Source organism: Acartia tonsa, chromosome 8 (assembly GCF_053477335.1).
Source record: "Acartia tonsa isolate MP-2025a chromosome 8, ASM5347733v1, whole genome shotgun sequence".
NCBI classification, from domain to species: Eukaryota; Metazoa; Arthropoda; class Copepoda; order Calanoida; family Acartiidae; genus Acartia; species Acartia tonsa.
In genome coordinates, this window is record NC_137267.1 from 17,799,932 (window position 1) to 17,816,609 (window position 16,678).

Below are 16,678 nucleotides of genomic sequence, written 5' to 3' on the forward strand. Positions count from 1 at the left end.
AGACATCGCCTCAAGAAAAATATCCCTCCTACCCCCCGAAATTGGTTTGTTTGTTTACTTTTCCTTTTCAAAACTAAAATTTAAAGTGTAGGGGTCGAATTCTTCACTTAAAATACTAGTTAATAAATGTCATCCACAACCCCTTTTCAAATTGCATATCAATAGAATACAAACAGATTTGACAGGATATTGACTACAACGAAAATCCTAAATTTTTTTTTATAAAATAAATCTGTGTGGCAGCTACTATCTAACTTCCTCTCTCTATCTGTCCCTCTTCCCTTCCTTCATACAATTAAATTAAGCTCTGCTACAAATGTTTACATAACAGAACACATAACATAATGTAGTCAAAGCTCCATTTCCCCATTTGTCTGAACCCTAATCCATAGACAAATAGCATAACAAGCAAATAAGACCCTAGCACACAGGGGCTATGTATTCGAAGTGTAAAGAACCCGCGACTGACGCTTAAATCATAGCGCAACTGCTCGTTGTCGGGAAGGTGATAGGTTCGATTATTCGAATCTTGGCCCGACACAGCGTAATAACTAAAGACGTTAAAAATTGCCCAACTCCTGCTATGTTATGTTCACAACATAAATAGTTATAGAGTTTGGGTATGCTTTGGCTCAAAACAGGCACAACTCATTATCATGCAGTTAGGACTTTCTGACAAAGGTCGGGCCATCAAAGGGTTACTGTCTAAAGGACGTTTAATCATACACAACATTAAGCAAGTTTGGTTCAAAGGTTTGTAAAAAAGTATTATACAACAGTTAACCGTTACCAGAGAGTCCTTACGTCCATTTAAAGCATGCTGAAATTTTATTTTATCTTATTATTATCCTATTTATTTGATTTTTGGAACAGTTATTTACTAAGTATATTTGCGATAACTTTTATTTAATGAAATCTTCCAATTTTTAACATATACAAAACGGCCTGCTTAATTGCTTCAAGATCCATGTCAGATCAATATAGGAAATAAATGTCTATAAACGAGCTAAAGTTTTCCAAGGAATATTTGTTTAAAACTCATAGTGCTCCAATAATCCATAATAAACTCTCATTGCCCAGAACGATAAGACCCATTATTTTACTTTATCAAAAATAAATTCCTTTTTTTAATTTCATGTTGCTATTTACTTTATATCAATGTATTTAATTTCTAATCATAAAAAAGAAAATTTAAATTTATAATATAATAAATTTAAGAAAACTCTGTTTTAAAAGAATTCGATTGTGGCGACACTTTGTGTGTTCAAATATTAAACTAAAATTGTAATCATCATCATTAACCCTTTGGTGATGGTAATGTAAAGAAAAAAATATAATTTAAAAAATCTTTTTAAAATCATTTAGATTATTAAATATTTACTTTCTTTTAGATAGTAATGCCGGGTGAGGAAAATAGATGAGAAATAGATATGCATATAGAAAACTAGCCAATAGGGAGATAATTATATCGAGCCAACTCTAGTAATATTATAATCAGCACATTTCTATAATCAAGTCCTAAAAATGTAAATATGTCCTTACACAGTATCATGGTATTGTTCGTTTGTCCTGCCATCTGATTTTAGAGCTTAGAGTAGAAAATAAATGCGTCATAAAGTCTTCTTAATTTTGTATGAAAGCCTCTCTAAATTAGCTTTGTATGTAAGTAATGAGTATGTAATTAGGAATAATGTTGCTTCTCTGCAGATTATAAATTAGTTTACTCATGTGTATATGAACACTACTACAGTTTACAAACTACAGGGTGGATATAAAATATTCGATTACTTTAGATAAATATACTCATTTGTACAATTTTATTGTATACAAATGAGAAAAAAAAAATAAGTTACTTTTTCGGGGGGAATATTCTTTTTATCTCACTCCACCTCAAACATTTTTAACTAAGAGGAAAACTTATTGGATATGGAAGTAATTGAAATGAAAAAATAATGCCTTTAATCTTGGTCATCTATATTTTTAGATTTTTTAAAAAGTACACCCTGAAACAGTTTAACTGTAGTATTCTTGTAAATCCCGTACAACTACTAAATATTGTGGTGCTTTCGCACAAAGTTCCTGTTGAGCACTGATAACCCATCGCTAACTTTACAAATAAGGTGTTTTTTCCCCTATGACTAAACCCTGACCCTGCGGAGCTATCCTCATGTACCTAATATAACCTGCCTGACCAGGAGTTATATACAAACGAAAAAAATTACCACTTTTTTTTGGGGGGGGGGGGGGGGTGGGGCGTGTCTAAAAATCTCCAAATATTGTAAAGCGTGGTTAATACTTATGACCTAAATTTGCATGTAACCCAGTAAATAAGCAATACTTGTTTTTATCAAATTAATGTGTAGCAGACAGACTTCTTTGAAGAGTAGCTGTGCGCTCCATAATAATAGTGTCCTAAATTAAATCTGTTTAGGTAAAACATAGGTATAACTTTGTATTATCTTTTTTATTTGTATATAAAGAGATGGAATCTATTATTATCATATTTAACCTATCCTAATTCTGTATATATTGAACTTGGTGTTGTTTTGTTAGTGTATAAATAAACTACGTTATTGGGGATTGAAGCGAAGGATAACGTCCGTCCGCCACTCGTGCTGGTCACGCTAGAAATCCTTATACTAAAGTAACAGGATGTCTGTGTTTTTGTACCGAAGGATCTCGCTAACCGCTGAACCGATCGGGTTCTCCTTAACAGGGTAGCTTCTCATAAGTCCCGGGAAGGTTTATAACTATTTTGGGGGAGGGTACCACCACCCTCCCAAGAGAAATGACAAAAAAATCTAATTTTTTTTTTAAATTTAGGGGAGACTTCAACGTCAAATAAAGAGGTATCGTACATAAAAATTAACTTTAACAAACAAAAACATTTAAAGTGCCACTAGAGGCCTCTAGGGGGCGTAGCCGCTAGTAAATTATATTCGAATGTAAAAAAATAAAAATACTTTCAACATTATTTTATTGCAGATTTACTTATAATTTACAAAATAATTCATTGTGATAATTACATATTGATTATTACATAAGAATGAGGTACAATCTTACAATAAGCATTTAATTTATGTTGAAAAATTATCACAAGACTTCACTGTACTTGGAACATGTAATATTTCTTTGAAACTTTTGTCAAAAATATGTATATTGAATTTTTTTTAAAAAAAAAAGGAGAAAAAGATTGGTGTTTATTTAGCTATTTCTGAAGTTTATTACTGTACACGTTTGTATCATCTTATATGTAATGTAAAATTAAGTTATTTTGTATTACTTTATAATAAACTCTTTTTATGTACTTTTTAATATTAATTATTTTTGTGCATATTCGTCTAGAAGTTCTACATCTGGTGACTGGAACCATTTCACGTTGCGGAAATGAGACCTGTAATGTAAAAATAATTAGAATCAAGTATTTGCATTTTTATGTTTCAAGTTTTTATTACCTAACACATTCATAAATGGGTCATTTTAGAGTCAATATTTTGGTAGATTTTTTAAATCTATGTATAAAAGTAATAGGATGTCAATGTGTCTGTCTGTGTGTAACAAAGGATCTCGCCAGTCGCTTGACCGATATGGTTCTCCTTTCCAATGCAGTTTCTCATACCCCCAGGGATCTTAACTATTTGGGGGGAGGATACCACCACCCTTTTCAGGGAAATCATTCCTAGAAAAAATCACCCCCTAATTTAGTTTTAGTTTAATAAATAACCCAACATATAATCAACATGCATAGTGTTTTCTACAAATCTTCTCTTCTGATTTTGTATTTACTTTTCTTTCATATTTGTGTTTCATGAACCTATGTCATTTTTTGAGTATTTAATGTATACCTGACTACAATAAAGCAGTAGATATTGTAGGCCATCCAAGCCCAATTTACAAGGGCAGCAAACACACTATAAAAAAAAGAATTCAGTGTTAGTTTTTCATCTGTAAAATACTTGAATATCTTTATGGTAAGCAATATCCCGAAATCAGCTGGACCAACTGCAACAGTTCAATAATTTTCAGGTGAGTTTTGTATTTGTAGGATATGGGCTGTTTGTAAAATAGTGAAAGTTTGGGGAAAAGGGGGAATCAATATCCAAATTCTTAATTTTACTCACACTTCCAAGTAAATGTAGTATCCAAAGATGAGCCAGGTTCCAAAGGTAGCTTGAAACAGGATGACCAGTCCCATACCAGCCATCCAGGGCAACATCAGGCCTCGAATGTCAGACTTGATGCCCCATATCAGAATGACTGAAATATATTATCAAGTTTTACTTCAAATTCTTTCAAACATTTTATCTTTTGTTTTTTACCTTCATTGGTATTAAAAAATTTGTCTACTTACCAGATGATATAATGAAGTAGATAAAAAATATGACACTGAAGGCACCTCCAGATTGTGTTGTTGAAGATAGATTCTAAAATAAAATAAAATGCAATAGGTAAATCATTTTATATAATAAAGGCTCTTAAAAAATCTTATGTAAACTTCCTAATAAGTTTCAAATTGTTGACTTTGACAGAATTAAACCAAATTTTTTTTCATATTTTCATTGAAAAAGTGAAGGTTAGATTTTTAATGAATGTATAATAAATATACACTTACAGCTTCAAACATGGGCAGGTATAACTGTGAAGATTCCCCTCCATTCATGACATAGGACATGTAGGTGAGCATGCATATTGACATCAGAAGGGTGTATAAGGCAACTGCAAAACTTCCTGATCTCACACTAAAAAAAAAGAAATTTGTAAGACTATCTATAATTCATTTATTTTATCCAATTCAGTAATTTCAGTTAAATCTTTCATAGTATCTTATAAAAAAGGAAGAGAATTTAAATAAACTAAAATTTTGAAGAGAATGATTTAAAATTAAATTTTTGTTTTTGTAGTAGTTTTATTATTTCTTACTTGGGATGCCAGAAGCAAGGGGACCAGCAGGTTTTCAGGTACATTTTGACACAGATATTTCAACAATGATTTGTATTTCAAGAATAAGTCATAATTTTCATATAGACCTTTAAAACTAGACTTGAAATAAGTCACAATAAGTTATAATTTCTTTTAATACTTGTTTGTAAATTGTAAACAACAGGTAGATAGTAAACCAAGTAGTATATGTTGCCCACCTTGCCCTAGTTGGTTAGTGGTTCAAGCAGGCCAGGCAGATTTTTCATGTAATTAGGCAAGGCAGGTAGATTTGATCAAGTAGATAGATTTTTATCTTTTAATTAAAACTTAATTAAGCCATAAATCCCGTCTGTTGTGTATTTATTTTCGTCCTCGTACCTAAAAATATACTTTTATGCGTTATTGATAGTTTTGTTAGAAAAGAAAAAAGGGAATTTTAACCTTATTCCATTTGACAGAAAAAAATCTACGAAGGAAAAGTTGTTGTCTTCTCTGTTGGTCAAGAACGCGGCATTCTGTGCGTAGGCAGGGTTAACAAATTTTGATTATGTAAATTTTCATTTATGATTAAAAAGTATTTGTAGTTGCAAATTAAATTTAAAATATTTTTAAAAAATAAGCACAACGAATTTTCATCATTTAACAAGAAAATATATAATATACATCAAGTTCCAGAAAATTTAGAAAACAAACAATTAGAAAATGCGATTACCCTGTGAGAGCGGGAATAAACAGCTGATTTCAGATTTATCTCCAACCGCCAAATTCAAAGAAAAACATTTCTGTGACTGTTTGAATTAAAGATTTAGGGCCTTAGAGTTGCCTGCTCGAATTTCAGTGACGAAATTGCCTTATCAAGTATTTTTATATGTTTCTTTTTTTTGTCAAAAAAAACTATAATATCTATTGATTCTGGCAAAAATTGAATACTTTTGAAACTTACAATCCTTCGTTTCAACATCTCTTTGGATAAGTTTCCAAACAATTTATATCCCTTTTTTACCTTTCTAAATGTTCAATGTATTGTTAAATTCAAGATGATATCTGATTCCTTATCATAATATAAGTGTCGACTAACGTGACCATATATCCATATTTCATCCCACATATATAACTTGATTAATTTGTACTTGTTTGATTTTAACAATTTAGTTTAAAATATTATGATATATACCCGAATGATTTTCAGACGACTAAAATGTCGGTGGCGGTGGCTCAAAAGACCAAGACTTCAAACGCTGTGACCTTGAAAGGTTCATCACAAATGGTCGCTGAATTTTTCAACTACGGAATCAATTCTATATTATATCAGCGCGGAGTTTATGCACCTGAAACTTTTACGAGGTTAGTAAGTACCTTTATTAACCAATGCTATTTCTATCGTTTTCTTTTGATGATTAGTAATTTTAAGTTTTCCACTTAATATTGTTTATCCTAATATAAATTTATGTAGAAATCTTTATTGTCTGTACTCTGTGGCGAAGGATCTCACCAACCTCTGAACCGATATAGTTCTTATTTACAGTTAAGCTCCTCATAGGTACATCTAGGGAAGGTTTACAACTAATTTAAAGGAGGGTATCTCCACCCTACCGAGAAAAATCATCCCTATAACAAAATTACCCCCAGCCATTTTGTTTTACTTTTCCTTACCCATACAAACTTATATTGAAAGTTAGTGAGGTATCGACGTAACCCCCCCCCCCCCCACCAAAAAAAATAAGTTGCTCGAGTTGCTTCTAGGGGCGAAGCCGCTAGTTTTATACATATAGGATAGAGGATTTTATTTCACAATGGGAGATTGTTACAGCATCTTACAGCCATAGAACTGAAAGAGTTTTTGCCAATCTCTACTCTGCGGAAGGGTAGATTTAAGTTCAGATCTGGGTTAGGTACAGATGAGCGGGTTGAGACTCTGTTGGGGTTTGATCTTGTGAACCAGACTTCAGAATTAACATTATCTATTGAATACAGCTTCATTGCCTTAATAATACTGGTTCTGTATAGGAAGCAAGAGTATGGGTTGACCCTGCTGATGTCCACTGATGCTGAAGTAAATAAATACCTAGACTCGGTTCTTGCACAGATTAAAGATTGGCTGGAACAGAGAAAGGTTTGATTTTATTCTAGATCAGATTAATATATACGGCGTATATTATTAAAATTAAAATACATTTTAAAAACTTATAATTTACTTACATAGCAAAATTTATGTAGGTATTGTATTCATTCATGATTTTAGTTAATTACCTGGAATAATTATTTTTAGGTTAAACGTTTAGTGATGGTCTTGAAGAATGTCGAAAGTAAAGAAGTTTTAGAAAGATGGGAATTTAAGGTAATATCTTTAACTCTAGGTTATATTGGAAAGCTAAAGTAACTTAACTGTTTGACAATGTTTCGTTTTTAAATACATTGCAGCCATATCTAATACTTTTTATTCTTTTTATACATCTGTATATATACTATATATATATATATATATCTTTTTTTTCCTAGATTGAACATGAGATGACATTGGACGAGCAGGGTAACAAAGTTTATGTTGAAGAATCAACCAAAGACACAAAAACTATCAAAAAAGAAATTGGCGACGTCATAAGGTTGGAATAAATTTTAGAAAACAAAAACAAAATAATATTTAATGCACGAAATTTCCTACTAATAATGAAGCAAATATTTTAAAAACAGAGTCGAAATTTGGACTTATGTCCTAACGTTCAAGAATTTTCTTTTTATTTATAATGATATTACCTGTTCGTTTTCTTTTTTAATAATTTTCACAGTCCTCTAGTTTAGATTTTTAAAAGTAGGGAAAATTGAATTGTTTATAGAGTAGCTACTCCATGATTAAAGACAAAATGTTAATATTGCTTGCTAGTAAAGATGAAACTTATCACTTATTGAATTTATTTTCAGGCAAATCACAGCCAGTGTTACTTTTCTTCCTCTTTTGGACTGTCTCTGTTCTTTTGATATTCTCATTTACACACACAAGTAAGTTGATTTTACAACATCCCTCGCATTTTTCTATAGTTGATTCTACAATTACATTGTATCCCTTTTATTTGATAAAGGTATAGCCATAAATATATAAGTTACCACTTCCAGACCAGACATTGTCTATGACATTTAGCCACAGTTTATCTACTTACAAAAAAAAGATTTGCTTTCCATTATACAAAAACTAAGACCTTGGGATTAAAATAGTCAAATCTCCCGCAAGTCACCTTACTGTTTAAAGATCTAACGGGAAAACTAAAGAAGCTGTGCAGATCTTATTATTTGATTCATAATTTTAGAAACGCAGAATGCCCAAATGAGTGGGATGACAGTGATCCTTGTTACATTGTAAATTCTGAGGTATTCATTTTTTTGTTTGTTTATTACACAAAAATATTTATTTATCGCATCGTATTATAGTAAGCCTTCCACGGATATTTAAATGAAAGATTAGAAGATTAAAAACCAGTTTTTAGTATGGACGAGAGCCGGTTCTTATTCAGCGGATACTAATCGGTTTAGAAGCCTAGGTACTGGAAACTACATTCCTCTTCGATTTTATTTTTAGTGTTATTTGTAAGTTGACAAATATATTATTAATCTTCCATTAAAGTTTTAGTCTTTTTAGTCCACTTTTTTATTGATCTTGTTTGAGACACTGCAGTGCAGTCACATCTAGTTATGTTTTGATATGCTATGTGACAAGAGATTAAAAGCGTGTTAAACTTCATAGCTGGAAATAAAAAGATAATATATAAAAATCTGATAGGTCGAAAGCCGTGATTCTCTTTTATTAAACTTAGACTAAGTTTAATTTTACTTATTAAATGTTTTCTTTTTAGGAGGTGAAATTGAAATCCTTCAGTACGAAAGTTCACACCGTGTCTACTGCTGTCTCTTACAAAGCTGATCTGTGATCCCATTATTCATACTCTTACCCATTTAACACAATCCATTTTTATTTCATGCTGTTTAATGTTATGACTATTTAGTTTTAGTTATCACGCTCATGATTTTCCGACTCTTTTACTAAGGGGGGGGGGGGGGGGGGTTTAATGCAACCATCTCGTAATCAGTGATTAAATGGCACTTAGAATTCGAATTTCTATCTAAAATTTTTAATGAGTAATCCTTGGTAGGTCTATTTTCCCTAAATCGAACAAAAAGTTGGAAAAGTAACGGCTGGCGGCTCAGCCGTTTAGCCGTTTTTTGCCTATTTTCAGGGCAAATTCATCATTAATTACGTAGGAATCAACTTTTAAAAACATTTATTTGGTTTAATTCATGTTAAATGATAGCAATAACCAATTTTAAAATTTCTAGTACTAAAAGCTACCGGCTAGAATCGTTTGATAAGGTTTTTGAGTGAGAAAAAGTATTATGTGAAGATAGGTTTCGTGACTTTTTTGCTCTTAATATAGTAATAAAATGGCGAAACAGCTGAGCCGCCAGCCGTTAGCCGTTACTTTTTCAACTTTTTGTTCGATTTAGGGAAAATAGACCTACCAAGGATTACTCATGCAAAATTTCTGATCGAAATTCGAATTCTAAGTACCATTTAATCATTGATTACGAGATGGTTGCATTAAACCCCCCCCCCCCCTTTAACATTTTTTCGAATATTTTCAAATATAAAAGTAATGAAAACAAGAATTTAAGAAGTATAAAGAGTATTAAAAAACTTTGGCATTGAATAATCCAAGAATAAAACATGTCAACAATCCAAACCCGAGTGAAAACTGCCATATTACAATCATTTTACAAATAAAAGACGAATTAACTATGAAGTATTACCAAATGATTTTTATACGATAACTAAAATATTTTATTTGTGTATTTTACTATTTAATCGTAAATCGGGATAGACAACAACTTTTTAAATTACGTAAAAATTATTTTAATTATAAGATCAATCTTAGTCTGTCTGTTTATTTTTATACAATCTTATTTCCTTCTAGAATTAAAACCTTTTTACTTTAAGATTTTATTTACGATTGATAAAATATATTTCAGAGACAGAAACTCCGGCACCCAAAATGAGTGCCAACGATGATAATAGCGCAGCCAAGTTGGAGGATTTCATCAAGATTGAAAAGATTGGCGAGGGAACTTATGGTGTTGTGTTCAAGGGCAAAAATAAGAAGACTGGAGAAATAGGCAGGACAAACAGTTGTTGAATAGTTATTTACCGCATCGTATTATTAACAGCTTTTCGCGGATATAAATATGTACATTTTAAAGATTACAACCAGGTTTGTTAGCCCCGAGATGCCGAAGTCACGGGCTAACAAAACTGGTTGTAATGTTATGAGTTTAAATTTATATATTCGTAGAAAACTGGATATACTATTATACGATTTTTGAATTTTCAGTGTGCCTGAGAATCGGTTCTTATCCAACGGTTATTAATCAGTTTCGAAGCCATACTGGAAAATAAAATAGATAGCTTACTGTTTCAGTACAGGCCATAAGCTTGTCATAACTAAGCGTTGTCTATAATAGATTTTTAAATATTCGACTATAACCATAGGACAAAATAGTCAATACAGTTTTCCCTAAAATATTTACATAACTGAAGTTACGGCTCCACTGCTGCAGCTGCTAGTTTATTGAAATAGAATTAAGAGAAATGCGCTGGCTTATTAAAATGTTTATCTTGATATTTTTAGTTTATGACTTAATAAAAAGGCCAGGCAAGGGTGTAACATTTATTTTAGTCACTCAATTATAAACATACTAATCTAGATATCGGAGAAGTTCACCAAATTAAACCTTCTTGTACTGTACGTATACATTTCAAGGTGTAACATTATATATTTTCAACAACTGATTTTGTTGTTATTAGTTGCTATGAAAAAGATCAGATTGGAAAGTGAAGATGAAGGTGTTCCATCCACAGGTAGATTCAATATAATAATATTTAGGTGACATTATAGGCTCGCCATCGAGGAGGTGATTAGTTTAAACCTCGGCTGAGTACCGCATTATTACTTAAGACGTTGAAAGTGGTTCTTACTGCTATGACAGATGCGCGACATTAATGGGGGGAATGCCTTGGTACACAACAGAAGCAACCCATTAGTATTACACAATGCACTGTTGAGACTTCTAGACAAAAATCCTGTAAAGATCTCTATAGCGTTACGGACTTGCAGCCAGAGGGACGTACAGACTAAAAAGTGAATTGATTAGTCCTATTATCTTGACGATTTAACCTTATTTAACTGCATTAAGAATGTAATAGAAAATAAAGATGGAAATGAACAGAGAATATAATGCTAATAAAAAACTTTTAATTTTAATTTTAGCTATCCGTGAGATTTCTCTGTTGAAGGAACTGCAACACCCCAACATTGTCTGTCTCCAGGTAATAACTTATTTTATTTAAGTCCAAAAACCGGTTTTTCAGTGCTCTATATTTTCCAAAACTTAACTGTTTATATCCTTAAGGGGCGTAGTTTAGGTCTATTGACTTCAACTATGACTCCATATGGTGTGCCTTATTATTTCGAAAGAGGTCGACTTTTTAAGGAAATATACTTTTAATAAGTATGTTTAAAGCTGCCATTTAAAGAATTAATGGGAAATTATTGATGGAAAAGTAACCATTGTCGACCTAATACTGTATTATACTTGAAACAGACACGCATCCAGCTAATTCAATGATGGTTATTTTATTTCTAGGATGTTCTTATGCAAGAAGCCAAACTGTATCTGATCTTTGAGTTTCTCACTATGGATCTTAAAAAGGAAAGCAACAAAAACAACATGAATTTCACTTACCAAATATTTTTAACGAGAATTATCACTTAAGTTGTAAAATTAACTAAAGTTAACTTGTTAGGTATAAGCCTTACAATTATGTTTCATATTTTCGATTAATAAAGTAGAACAGCTGCCATATTCAAGCAAATATAGTTGTTGGTCTCATAATTTGTTATCCTTCTGACGTTGACTCAAAACACGTTATGTTATCATATGTTTGTATTATGTATATGAAATAACAAACCCACTTTCCACTTATTTGGAAATATATTGAAAAATAAAATTAGGGATATGGGTTCGTTTTTCGTGTGTTTTTATGTTACTAAGGTTAGGTTGGGGTGAATTGGGAACTGCTTAGCCCCGTCGGGCTATTTCCCCCGCTGGGGTTAAGAATTAAGAATCTCTCCTTCTAATTAAAAATAAGATGGGAAAGTGTTTCTGTATTCGCTGGGCTCTTTTAGGGAAGGCACCAACTATCCTTTTAATACTACCTAATAAATATGAGTAGCATACTAATAACAACTCTAATAAGATCTGTTATTGATTGGTATATTTTTATATTATATTGTTGCTTCTCTGATCAGTACATGGATTCAAACATCCCCAAGGATGGATTAATGGACCCCAAGCTAGTTAAAAGTTACACATATCAGCTTCTACAGGTAAGTTTTTAGGTTTTTAAACTAATGAAACATAAAAAAGTTAAACTTCATACCTATTAAATATAGTTAACTTTCATCCATTTTTTCGCAAGACTGCTTTTTAACTTATTGGTAGGTATTAAACGCTCAGTTTACCATCAAGAATTCGATAAATATTTTTTTTTCAATTTTAACTCTTTAATATTTCTAAACAGTTCTCCTTACATACCTATTGATGCAAGATATCTACAAAAATAAATATCCAATTTTATTATATTTTAATATTAAAACTTGCAACAGATCAAAAAATACAAAATATTTTTTCAGGGATTGTTATTCTGTCATCAAAGAAGAGTTTTGCACAGGTATATTTTTATGGATATAAAGCCGACCCCCCCCCCTCTCGAAAAAAAAAGAATATTCAAAATCAAATTTCTAAAAGAATGGTTATACAAAAACTGAGTAGTAATATGTTTTACTTTTATTAGACTTTATATACTTATAATTCTAGATTTAGAAAAAAAATTAAAAAAACCAAAAGTAGTGGTTTACTCTGGGGGAGTTTTGTCTGGTGATGGGGAGAGGGGAACACACCCCCATAATAGTTATAAATTTTCCAGGTCCAATTAAGGAGAATTTTATCGGCCCAGTTGTTACTGTGATCGAAATATTTCGAAATATTTTTAATAAAAGAATGCAAAATTTTCAGAGATTTGAAGCCCCAGAATTTGTTGATTGACAAGAACGGTTGTATCAAAATTGCGGATTTTGGTTTGGCCAGAGCTTTTGGAGTACCCATCAGAGTTTATACACACGAGGTTTGTTTCTACTTAAAAAGCTGAATTATCAGGCGCTTTTTTTGCCAGCTTGTTCATCATACCTACTTCTTTGGAACTGACTAAATGTTCGGTTCAATCTCAGACCAAATTGCGCCATACATGTTAAAATTGTACCTCATGCTGCTATGTCAGATGCGCAAGGATAGGTGAAGTTAGACAGGTACAACTCGTAAATTAGCTAGGATAGAACTTACAGAAAAAAGCAACGCAATCCAATCGTTGTAATGTTATAGTCCTAGTTTTTTGTTACTGATAATGGGTCACCTTTACCATTTTTAGATTTCAATAAGGTATTAGATGTACATAATTGTGCATTTAGGTTGTAACCCTGTGGTATCGTGCTCCCGAGGTGTTGTTAGGCTCTCCCAAGTACTCCTGCCCCATCGACATGTGGTCAATGGGCACCATCTTTGCGGAGATGGTCAACAAGAGACCTCTGTTCCAGGGTGACAGTGAGATTGATCAGCTTTTCAGGTAAAATATCTCACGGCTAATGAAACCGGTTTTTCATTTGAGCTTTGAATAGTTCTTTAACTAATATTGAAGCAATATAAGTCATCAGAATAAAGCAGTATTTCATTTTGTTGCTGTGTGAAAATATAGAGATGAATGTTAGATGTGGTAAATTCCTAATGTATTTTCCAACCATTGCATTGTAAAGATTAAAGATTTAGATGTTCATTTTTTTCATCCGTTAACATTGGATATGCTTTTTCCTGATGAACTTTCTGAATTTTATAGTGTAGGTTCTATGCTGCCAAATGAAAAGGAAAGTTAGCGGTGATGAATGGACATAATTGTCGTCTTATATCAATTCAGGACCTCATTTTACCTAATTTCTCAACTACACTCGACTTCTCAAATAAAGGTCCAAAACTTAAGAAGCTTCTTTTCTTTTCAAATGATTTATTGCATTTAGAATTTTCCGAGTATTACGCACACCTACGGAAGAAATCTGGCCTGACTGCACAAAGCTGCCCGACTTTAAGGTCTGATTCATTTTTTAAATCAGGGGGAAAAGGCGGATCATGTAAAGTAAACGAAGTAGAGGGTTTCGTCCTATTTTCACAGTAGCTTTTCTCCTATTTCTAGCCCCAGCGGGGCCAATTTCCCAACCCTTTGGGGCAATCATTAACATTTACCTATCTAACCTAAAATAAACTCTTTAAAAGCTACTGTGAAAATACGACGAAATCCGCTACTTAGTTTTCTTTCCATGATCCAAAAAGGATATATATGTAAAAAATTCAAAGATTTTGTAGAGCAACGATAAAAAATTTAATTTTGATACTAATATTCACAGAAAAATTATGCAAATCGGACAGGGGTGTATATTCTGCACAAGATTTATTTTTTTTTTCCCTGCTACAAAATTTTTTATTTTTTCCCCCCTAGATTTTTCTTAAAAAGTAGGGGGGGAAATAGAAAAATATTTAAAGAACTCTATATTTTATTTATTTTATCCCTCCTACCACACATTTTTTTAGTTTTTTAACCAAGGAGGGGGGCGATATGGAAAAAATGTTTTCAGTTTTCTTAATTTCTACATTTTTTCCCCTCCAACCACTTATTTTTTATTCCCCCCCCCCCCCCTGAGCCGGGGATCCCATGCAGAATATACACCCCTGAAATCGGACTTAATACACAAAGATATATGGAAATAAAGTATAGGTAAAGCATTAAAAAATGTATTAAAAAATGATTTTGATCTACGGAATTTTGTTGGAGAGATTGATTCATTGTCTTTGTCCCATCTCTGACGTTCTCCATTATAATTTTATTAATTTTGTAGCCGAGTTTCCCTAACTGGACCCAGTTTAACCTGAAGCAAAGCATGAAGCCCCTGGATGCTGCTGGTATGGATCTCCTAGAAGAGATGCTCATCTATGACCCCGCCAAGTAAGATATTAAGCGTGTTGTTGTGTTTCTGTAATCTAAATGAACAAGCAAATCTACTTTCATTGGCTTTATTATATACTTAGCATAGAATAGCGTATATAATATATACTAGCAGCTTACCCCTTTAGCCCATTGGGATACCCTTTAAGAACCTATTTAAATCTTCCCTGAAATTGAGGATCCAATCGAATGGGTTGTTTAAGAGATCTTTGAGGACTAACAAAAAGATAACTGTTGTATACTATCGAATAATATATAAGCTTCTTTTTTGCTTAACTGTTAGCTATTTATTTACCTTTCCTTTAGGCGTATTTCCGCCCGCAAGGCTCTGCTGCACCCCTATTTTGATGACCTGGACAAGATGGCCCTGCCAGCCAGACCTGGAGAATATGATATCAAGGTAGGAACATTTTTCCAATATCGCTTCGAATCCGATTAATTTATATCCGCTAGTTTGGAAAAGGTTTTGAAAAATCACGTATAGCATTGTATTACAGACAATTTTACAATCATAAAAGTAATACCAGTTTTATTATGGAACTGCTTATCTTAGTTGTTTTTTTTATCGAATTTCTTTTTGTAGCTAGGACCAATAAAATTCCGGGTAATTCTATCTTGTTTGTACGGATATAAATTAGGGGACCGTTAGCTTTTCTACATTTAAAAGTATGTATATTTTCATGACAACTAATGTTGTTTCTTAATTTCAGTACTAAAACAATCTACCATCAAAATCCACTAGAAGTACAATAGACTGGAGCAACTTCACTTATGATTTTGTCAATTATAGTTCCGCAACTTTGACGCATTTCGATCCTTGTTAACATGAATCAAAGTCAGTATTTCAATCTTTAATGAATATGCCATTATTATATTTATGAATTTATATGTATTAACTGCAAATTATTAACTTTTTAAGTATGTAAAAACTATTTTTTTTTTAAGGTAAGTTAATTATTATGCATTTTTTATCTTCTTTGATAGCTTTTATACTTTTGTATTATATATTTCCATTTTATCAGGACTCAGCAGCCGCGACTAAGACTCAAATTTAAGCCCATTTGGATACTTTGAAATTTATTTTGTAAAGATAGATGTTTAAACTTCCAGCTGATTTTAAAATTGTAAATGGTTGATTTCTGTAAGGCTAACAGGCGGCTGACGCGCGGCTGCCGAGCTCTGCATTTTATTTTATGAATACTAGTAGGCTTAAAATACAATTTATTAGGTTTTCATAAGCAATTTTAGGCAACAATTATTTTTTTCTTTTTGCATTGATCTGACTGCGGACAGGCATGACCTACTCAGAAGGGCCTTCCGACCCAGATCAAGTTCTAATCAATGCGAATTGAGAAAAAAACATATTGTCGGCCCTAAAAAATGATTTACAATTGAAAATTTTATTAAAAGCTACATAAATAAAAACAAAAAAAAGTTTATACTAAAATTGTGATCAATAATGAAATGCCAACATATATAAAATTATACCTAGTTATTATTTTATCATAAAAATTGAAAATTATTACATTTTTTATTAAAAACAAAATAATTTTAAGTTTCAGACGGATTAAACATGGACAGGTTGAAAGAGATGACTCCGATTTTAAAGTC

The 16,678-nt window shown here is 32.0% G+C and overlaps 4 protein-coding genes across 6 annotated transcripts in view; 3 read left to right on the forward strand and 1 right to left on the reverse strand.

The window, feature by feature from the left end:
- Positions 1-16,678, forward strand: part of Pbp49 (proximal sequence element A Pbp49) — a 168,512-nt gene that overhangs the window by 138,514 nt on the left and 13,320 nt on the right. The gene's annotated exons all lie outside the window — the stretch shown is intronic.
- LOC145326147 (uncharacterized) lies at positions 3,177-5,451 on the reverse strand. Its single transcript, XM_080169275.1, has 6 exons — positions 4,921-5,451; positions 4,613-4,739; positions 4,352-4,424; positions 4,122-4,257; positions 3,846-3,911; positions 3,177-3,394 (listed from the first exon to the last, which is right to left on the reverse strand). The coding sequence occupies exons 1-6, from the start codon at positions 4,962-4,964 to the stop codon at positions 3,322-3,324; spliced, it is 519 nt and encodes a 172-aa protein (XP_080025401.1). The 5' UTR covers positions 4,965-5,451; the 3' UTR covers positions 3,177-3,321.
- On the forward strand, positions 6,119-8,840 carry mad2 (mitotic arrest deficient 2). The gene is made up of 7 exons (XM_080169878.1): positions 6,119-6,264; positions 6,721-7,033; positions 7,190-7,258; positions 7,420-7,523; positions 7,840-7,917; positions 8,223-8,283; positions 8,766-8,840. Exons 1-7 carry the CDS (start codon positions 6,119-6,121, stop codon positions 8,838-8,840), a joined length of 846 nt encoding a protein of 281 aa, XP_080026004.1.
- On the forward strand, positions 9,515-16,623 carry Cdk1 (Cyclin-dependent kinase 1). Of its 3 annotated transcripts, none has more exons than XR_013881778.1 (13): positions 9,515-10,080; positions 10,769-10,822; positions 11,232-11,290; positions 11,608-11,671; positions 12,271-12,350; positions 12,657-12,694; positions 13,039-13,147; positions 13,488-13,642; positions 14,088-14,157; positions 14,961-15,067; positions 15,374-15,467; positions 15,778-16,012; positions 16,478-16,623. XR_013881778.1 is itself a non-coding variant. In XM_080169280.1 (12 exons), the coding sequence occupies exons 1-12, from the start codon at positions 9,960-9,962 to the stop codon at positions 15,781-15,783; spliced, it is 957 nt and encodes a 318-aa protein (XP_080025406.1). In that variant the 5' UTR covers positions 9,515-9,959; the 3' UTR covers positions 15,784-16,623. The 3 variants fall into 3 exon arrangements, 1 of the variants encoding a protein (XP_080025406.1); XR_013881779.1 differs by having other exon boundaries at positions 15,778-15,985; XM_080169280.1 differs by having other exon boundaries at positions 15,778-16,623.

Excerpts from the sequence above, each read along its gene's own strand:
- LOC145326147 (XM_080169275.1), bottom strand. The coding sequence starts at position 4,964 with ATGTACCTGAAAACCTGCTGGTCCCCTTGCTTCTGGCATCCCAA. Across the intron at positions 4,258-4,351 it reads CTACTTCATTATATCATCTG|TCATTCTGATATGGGGCATC; the intron begins GTAAGTAGACAA and ends AATATATTTCAG. Across the intron at positions 3,912-4,121 it reads TACTACATTTACTTGGAAGT|TGTGTTTGCTGCCCTTGTAA; the intron begins GTGAGTAAAATT and ends TTTTTTTTATAG.
- mad2 (XM_080169878.1), top strand. The coding sequence starts at position 6,119 with ATGTCGGTGGCGGTGGCTCAAAAGACCAAGACTTCAAACGCTGTGACC. Across the intron at positions 7,259-7,419 it reads TAGAAAGATGGGAATTTAAG|ATTGAACATGAGATGACATT; the intron begins GTAATATCTTTA and ends TTTTTTTCCTAG. Across the intron at positions 7,524-7,839 it reads GAAATTGGCGACGTCATAAG|GCAAATCACAGCCAGTGTTA; the intron begins GTTGGAATAAAT and ends ATTTATTTTCAG.
- Cdk1 (XM_080169280.1), top strand. The coding sequence starts at position 9,960 with ATGAGTGCCAACGATGATAATAGCGCAGCCAAGTTGGAGGATTTCATC. Across the intron at positions 11,672-12,270 it reads TCTCACTATGGATCTTAAAA|AGTACATGGATTCAAACATC; the intron begins AGGAAAGCAACA and ends GCTTCTCTGATC. Across the intron at positions 12,695-13,038 it reads CAAAGAAGAGTTTTGCACAG|AGATTTGAAGCCCCAGAATT; the intron begins GTATATTTTTAT and ends CAAAATTTTCAG.